At 39.6% G+C, this 7,500-nt stretch overlaps 1 protein-coding gene across 1 annotated transcript in view; it reads left to right on the top strand.

Moving 5' to 3' along the window:
* The window catches only part of dmpd (F-box protein dampened), a 9,825-nt gene that overhangs the window by 1,786 nt on the left and 539 nt on the right, over positions 1-7,500 (top strand). Inside the window, exons 4-6 of the mRNA XM_086540443.1 lie at positions 1,507-1,645; positions 2,738-2,894; positions 3,201-7,500. The exon at positions 3,201-7,500 is cut by the window's right edge and continues 539 nt beyond it. Of these exons, the coding sequence (XP_086396569.1) occupies positions 1,507-1,645; positions 2,738-2,894; positions 3,201-4,109 (1,205 nt within the window). The 3' untranslated portion in view covers positions 4,110-7,500. The remainder of the gene's footprint in view (positions 1-1,506; positions 1,646-2,737; positions 2,895-3,200) is intronic.

The raw sequence follows: 7,500 nt of genomic DNA, 5'->3' as shown, positions 1-7,500 counted from the left end.
AAAGTGGATGCATGGCAAAAACCAACACATCACCAAACTAGAAGTTTGTGACCTCAGAAATAGCTACTGGATTACTTGCTGGGGTATATTGAAATGCACTGGCCTATTGCTGTAGCTAGTCGTTCATGGGGGTGGCGGTCAGCCACTATTTGCCCGATCATCAGGCAAGATGGCTAGACAAAGCCATGAAGTGGAGTTTGTGGCACTGGTGTAAAGACCAGCTAAGCTATGACATCAGTGTTACATCATCCATCTTCAACCTATTCGCACCAGGGCTTATACTTGCCTAAAGCTGTGCGTGAAGCTGTACTACGCTTCTCAGAGCACTCTTCACCTGCCAGGTTCTATGGGCTGATAAAATGTGTTTCTACAAATGGAACTCCAGTTAGTATATATACACATAAAATGTGTTTAGAAGGAGAGATCAGACATCATCTAGCAAGAGCAAAAAATTCCCATGACGTGATAGTACGTCATCCTGTACAAAGGGTTAACACACAAAATTACCCCCACCCCCTCCATCCATCCTTTATCTCACCCATACCCCCTCCCCACACCGTACTTGTACATACCCCTATGGTATATCAATGTCTTATTACCATTTATACATCTGAATAGATTCCCAAACCCAGTTCATGCACTTTAGAGTAATTAAACTACAAAGATTAATAATTCTTTGAACATAGAACCCAGTCATCAGTAAAAAACATTACACAAGATTTTATATAGTACAATGTCTTATAACAAAGTGTTTCTATAAGGAATAGGAATTTGACTGAAATGACTGGTCTACTAAACAATAGCTGTGCAGTATTCAAGAATGCTTGTGTTGGTGAACCTAATATGAGTTTACACTGTTGCATATGTATATGATGTGCTTTCCTAAGTATTCTCTACATGGGTTACTCATGGCGAATGAAAGCAGTCGTGTCAAGTGAACCAAAATTATATAAGTGCTTGTAAACTGTGTTTTATTTATTTTTTTCTATGCGCACTCGGGTAGAGGGAAGGCACAATAAAACCACAATGCACTGAAGCTAATATAAACAACATTAGGGAGAAATTTAATAATGGAGTGATAGAAGAAAAATATAAATATGTATATAATTATTATTATACACAAATATATATGCAAGTGTGGATACAAGTTAACATGTTAATGCCGGGTTAACCTGTCCAGTTATGGCAGGACTAGCCGCTGAGGAAGGGATATTTTGTCATGGCTTTCCTTCTGGCTGACATTCTGGGTGGTCAGGCATGTAGCACTTGGCCACGGCCAGAGCGGGTGAATAGCCCAAGGAGTTAGGCGTTTAAACTATTTGGAGTCAAAACAGCCCCGTTGGGAACAGGTTATCGTTTTACTTATTATTATTATTATTATTATTATCATTATTATTATTATTATTAATTATCTATTTACTTTTCTATATAGGGGAGTGTTTGTATGTACATCTCATTTGTATATAAAAGTTGTCTAAAATATGGAGTGCCTTTGTCCAATTTCAGATGGCTGCAGTGTGAGGCCCTCGGGAGGCAGTGCAAGAGTATCAGAACCAGAGGATGACATACCCGAATTTGACACATTACCCCCCTCCAACATGGTCCTTCGCAAAAGGATTCGGCGCATACGTCAGGGCATGAGGAGGTATGTTGCTCTGGGGGCTCCCAGTCCTGCTGGGAAGGGGTTAGGAAGAGTCTCTCTCTCTCTCTCTCTCTCTCTCTCTCTCTCTCTCTCTCTCTCTCTCTCTCTCTCTCTCTCTCTCTCTCTCTCTCTCTCTCTCTCTCTCTCTCTCTCTCTCTCTCTCTCTCTCTCTCTCTCTCTCTTCTCTTCTCTCTCTCTCTCTCTCTCTCTCTCTCCTTCCTCTCTCTCTCCTCTCCTCTCTCTCTCCTCTCCTCTCTCTCTCCTCTCCTCTCTCTCTCCCTCTCTCTCCCTCTCCTCTCCTCCTCCTCCCCCCCCCCCTCTTTCTCTCTCTCTCTCTCTCTCTCTCTCTCTCTCCCTCTCTCTCTCTCTCCTCCCTCCCTCTCTCCATTCTCGTTTTTCTCTCTTCTCTATCTCTATTTTGCTCTCCCTATCACCCCAGAAGTCTCATCTCCCCCCCTCCATTCCGTTTTCTCTCTCTCTATCTCTATTTTGCTCTCTATCAAACAGAAGTCTCATTCTTAGCCACATTGTCTTTATTTCTAGCACTGTTGTTATTGTTATGTTGTTAATATCATAAAGAAACTGTAATAAGGGTAAGACTTCTTTTCCCATAAATTTAAGGATTGACTCCTTGGTTACTAATCACTGGTGAAGCTAGTGTGTGTAATAGAAGTAATAAAGCAAAACCTACCATCCTCCTCCTCCCCTTCCTCTCTCCCTCCCTCCCTCCCTCCCTCCCTCCCTCCCTCCCTCCTCTCTCCCACCTTCTCCCCCCTTCCTCCCTCCCTTCCTCCCTTCCTCCCTCATCTCTCCCTCCTTCTCCCCCCCTTCCTCCCTCATCTCTCCCTCCTTCTCCCCCCCCTTCCTCCCCCCTTCTCTCCCCCTTCCTCCCTCCTCCCCCCTTCTCTCCCCCTTCCTCCCTCCTCCCCCCTTCTCCCCCCCCTTCCTCCCTCCTTCTCCTTCCCCTTCTCCTTCTCCTTAACCCCTTCTTCCTCCTTCTCCTTTTCTTAAGGATTCCCATCAGAATTCCTCTCCCCCCCCCCCCCTTGGAATTCCTAGACTTCTGATCTTTGATTTGTTACTTGTTCTCAACAGATACAACACACAGCTTGTTGCTTTGAAGAGGGAGCTGAAGAGTTGTAAGAGCAAGCTGACAGACCAGCACAAACAGATGATGGAGTATGCAACACGTATGGATGAATATGATAAGAAGTTTGAAGAATCTTCGAGAAAATTTAGCACAGTTCTCCAGGTATGCGAGTTCAATGAAGCTCTTGTATTGTTTAAGTCTCTGATGTTTTTTTATTTTCTTTTATCGAACAAAGCTATGCTTTTTTGTGATTGTCTATTGAATAATAAAAATGTGACCATTGTTAGGTAAGAGGTATTAATATATTTCTGATGTTAATTATACATATTGCAAGTGAGATGTAAGCAAGGTATAAATTTGTCAGTATTAATTTTATTAGCATATGTGGCTCTTAATAATCTTAATCATACTGTTCTTGTCAACATCTGTTCAAGTTGTGATTGCTAAAAAAAAGACTGATGCTTTCAGGAACTGAACAAATGCAAGACTGAGCTCCAGTACTGGCGCTCCAAGTCCCCCGCCCACCCTCTCTTGTGCTATGGATGCGGTCAAGCTGTGGGAGAAGGGGCAAACCAACAGCTCCAGGCTGGGGTGTTAATGCAGGGTGGTGATGAAACAGTGGTATTTGTGCCCCTGGCTAAAGCTTCCTCCCAAGAGGGTGGAGAGAGTGCCACTCCCTCTGGTGTCTTTAGTCGTGGCAGCGGACGCAATGGTTTGTGTGCCATGAATGGCTCTGTGAGGAATCTTGAGCGGGTGTTTGATCTGGAACTCTCCCCTTCTGAAACATCTGCTGTAGAACCTGCCTCACACAGTAAAGTAGTGCCTGAAACCCTTCCCCTGGTCAGAGATACAAAACCTCCCGAGTTTGGCTCCGAGGCTCTGACACAGTCACAATCCCTATCTCAAGCTCAATGTCTCCACCTCTCATCTTTGCCATCCACTCCTGCCTCACAGAACAGCAGTAGCTCAACCTCTCCAATTACTTCCACATCTCAGACTTCTATATCTCAAGTAGGAATGCCACTGGCTCTGTCACCTGTCACCCCATCTACAGTGAGCTCTCCTCCTGTAGCCCCCATACCTACCCATTTAACTCCAGCTGGCACACTACCTCATGTCCATTCACAGCCGTACTCTGCCTTCCATACTTGCGGTGCCTCACACCAGACAGAGCACCACCGCTGGGACTCCAGTCAGGAGTGTGCTGAGGACCTATCAATGTCACGCTCCTTCAAGCACGACATGTATGATGATGCTGAGTGTAGTACCTTAAAGCGCCGTGTCAGTGACGAAGAGAGCGACAATTGTGATACAAGTGATGACACTGTGGGTCGTAGGGTCAAGGAGCGTAAAAGAATTAAACTGGATGTTTTGTAATAGAAATGAAGAGATTCCTGGTTTTGTCACTGATTGCATGCAAAAGATATTTTCATGGAGAGAGTATTATGTTGGGGAAAAGAAAAGGAGGAGTGCTTTTTATAGAGGATCTGTGAAAGTCCCTCTTTTCAGTATGGAAAAGTATCAATTAACAAAGCTATTTTTATTATGGTAGTTAGTTATTTTTTCAGTGTTAACAAAAATACTCTTTCACCATCATTGTTTTTTTATTATTGATAGTAGTTTTCTTATTTATTTTTTAATGTATTGTATGTTAAACTTATAAAATATTTTGGTTGTAATTGTTGCAACAGCTATTGCAGTTAGCATTACTGATAACTTTATTTTCTTTATTTCTTTATACTTATGTATTTTAAGATCAGTAGGTTAAAAGGGAGTTATAAGTTGGATTGAAATATTTTGCTCATATCCTTGTTCAGTTATATAGTTTTTAAGATATATGGCTGGTATAAAATGTGCAAAGGTATCAAGAGGAAGCAAGGTGTTAAGAACTGTCAATAATATGGCTTTAAGTATGTAAAATTAAGTTGAGCAGCTACACAAATGATGAGGATGACAATCCCAAAGGTGCTGCAGAATTTGAAGTAGCGTAAAGTAGAGATTCCTCCTGACGAGGGAGGGAAGGCCAAGCACAGCAGGCAAGATTGGCCACACTTGCCACTGTGATTAAATTCAGTGGGTTTGCAGATCAGACCGAGTGCTTCTGGTGAGTCCAAATGTTGACAAGGGATTAGGGTGGAAGAGTAGGTGGGTGAGATAGGAGTTGGAGGGCGTCTAGTGATTTTCAAAAAGCATTGATTCTAGTAGTGGCTACAGGATATTTTAAATGTATAGCAGTGACCCTAGAATTGACATAGGATGATTGGGACTGTAGACGATTCTTGGATTATAAGTCCTCTTAAAGACAAAAAACAAAAAAAACAAAATGAAAAAAAGACATAAGCTGTAAAAAACTGCGTGATTTTGTACTGCAACAAAAGCTGTATTTTATTCTTTGTAAACAAATATTGTACATAGTATATGTAACAGAAAGCTATATATAGATTAATATACTGCCTAGCAGTAAGTGAGGAATGGTTCCAATGAGTGACAAAAGTTCTTGATGGATTGCAAGGTTGTTAGTAGCAATGCATGCTTTGATGTGCATAATTTCTTATGGATAGGTATGAAGAAAGTTCAGTGTGGAATATCCAAACAGGTTACGGAAAGCAATTAAGGACTGAAATGAACTAGTTGAACCAAAGGCTTTAGAAGAAAGGATTAGCTTAGAGACTAGGAAAATGATAAGGTTTCTGATTTTTACAAATAAGAGGCTGTCAGAAAGTTGATTGAAGGTATCTTAGCATAGTGAGAAGGTTTGAAAGAGTGCACTGGTAGGTAGACCTTGTCTGTATGATGATGGGAGCTTCTTGTACAGCATTGTATCTTTGTAGAGGCCAGTTCTGGGCATAGCATTTATAAATTCCATTGCTAGTTGTTGTGTGAAGAAGGATTTGGCAGACGTCACTTTTCGGCGACGGAGGAGTTAGTTTATGCTTCCAGTCTCCTTTAACATTGTTCCAGGTACGATCTTTACCACATTCATTAAGGGGTCCCACTGAGGTTATTATTCTTAGTAAGACGAGTGCTGGACTTGAAGATTTTAATTACTTGAAACAGGATTTACCTACATAGTCAGAGATAACATCATTATGTCTTACAATCCTGATGTGTTTATTCTTACATTAATAAAGGATAATCATGATAAAGTAATGTAAATGATTGGGTTGTTAATGACAAATCTATTATATATTTTAATAAAGATACAAAAGAAGAATAGCATGATTAACCTGATCATTTTTCTTTATTTCATTCTTTTTATAACTTAACATAACTTGCAGAGTATAAATGATGGCAATTCAGTTCCACATTTAATATCACTTATCAGAAATAGAATACCAAGGAAACCATAGCGAAGATCCTCAAGGTCCCGTGAGAATCTCGGAAGAATTTTCCTTCAGGGAGAGACGTGCCGGCATGAACATCTTCGGATAGTGTGATGTGAAAACCAAAACAGAACTCGTATCCTGGTGAAGATTTAGTCAGTGGTGTGTACTAAAACGGTCTTTTGGAAGATATACTACTAATACTACTCGTGTGTCAAATGCATACAAAGGCTGGATTTATCTGCTGGTCTTGTTTTTTTTTTTTTCTTTTTCCTTTTCTTTTTCTTTGATAATCATTAGTTTAATTTTAGTTGTTATTAAATATTATTATTAAATTTTGCCTGGGCTTTCCTATCTCCTTGTAAAGTAAAGGCCTTAAAATTTTTTGAAGGCCTTTTTAGTATGTCAAAAAAATATATTGCATGCCTGTTTGAAAGGAAGATAATGTAATAATATAATGAAAGAGTAGAATGTGTGCTGGAAAGGATTCAGTAACATAATTATCAAAGATATTAAACATTTTGCTGATTCCATTTCCCAAAGCTACATATTAGCCTGATGTCTAAAAAGAGAGAGAAAAAAAAGACAAAAACAAAAAACAAAAACATTGCATGCTTGCAATGCTGTGTGAAAGTTAAGTGTACAATACTTCATATTTTTATAAATCCTATGAATGCCTGCCTTGTAACTCAGAATGGAGAATTTTCCCTCAAGTTTTAAAAGATTTAAGCGAAAGAAAAAAAAAGTGAACAGGTATAGTACAAAATGGAATTGTAACCCCCCAGTCTTTCACATTCAAGGTTTTCTTGTGGTTATCAGTAGGTGCCAAAGGAGCAAGTCTGAACCTTCCTTCGTGGTAATGCTCTCTGTCAGTATATTCCATTAAGACCCTTTCTTGTTTACGGGGAGAAGAAAAAAAAAGTGAGAAATCTGTTGGATTTTTAAAGAGATTTTTTACAAAAGGTTGAGTAGAGAGACGATTTTTTCGTTTCCTTTTTCTTTTTCTTGAAAGCGGCATCACGTTGGAGGGACGCAGTCGCTTTGGCACCGATTCTGGTATGATTTTATTTATGTTTAGATGATTTGGTCTTAAACACAAATATTAATGTATTCAGTATACAGTATAACTTTTACTATTTTTATTTCTGTTATACCTATAGGGTTCCAGATATCATTTAGTATATTTTAGATATTCTAGTCTCTTGGTTTTGTGTCAAATATGAGTTTGAGGCGAGAGTTGTTCTTCAGGTGAGCTTTAGATCATTGATTTCATGTTCTCAAGTATACTTTAAAAAGAATAAAAAAAAAAAAAAACATTTTGATACGGTATTTCCCTCTAAAGAAATACTTAAAAACAGGTGATCTTGATTAACCCTGGACTAAAATAATCTGTATTTGTTCTCTGTAAATAAACTGCGTGTAATGCTTTGTTAAGATGTAGCGTG

Source organism: Penaeus japonicus, unplaced genomic scaffold, assembly GCF_977035675.1.
Source record: "Penaeus japonicus unplaced genomic scaffold, GWHDUDI00000001_assembly GWHDUDI00000010, whole genome shotgun sequence".
NCBI lineage: Eukaryota > Metazoa > Arthropoda > Malacostraca > Decapoda > Penaeidae > Penaeus > Penaeus japonicus.
The sequence above is the reverse complement of the archived record's forward strand: the minus strand, read 5'-3'. Positions and strand labels throughout refer to the sequence as shown.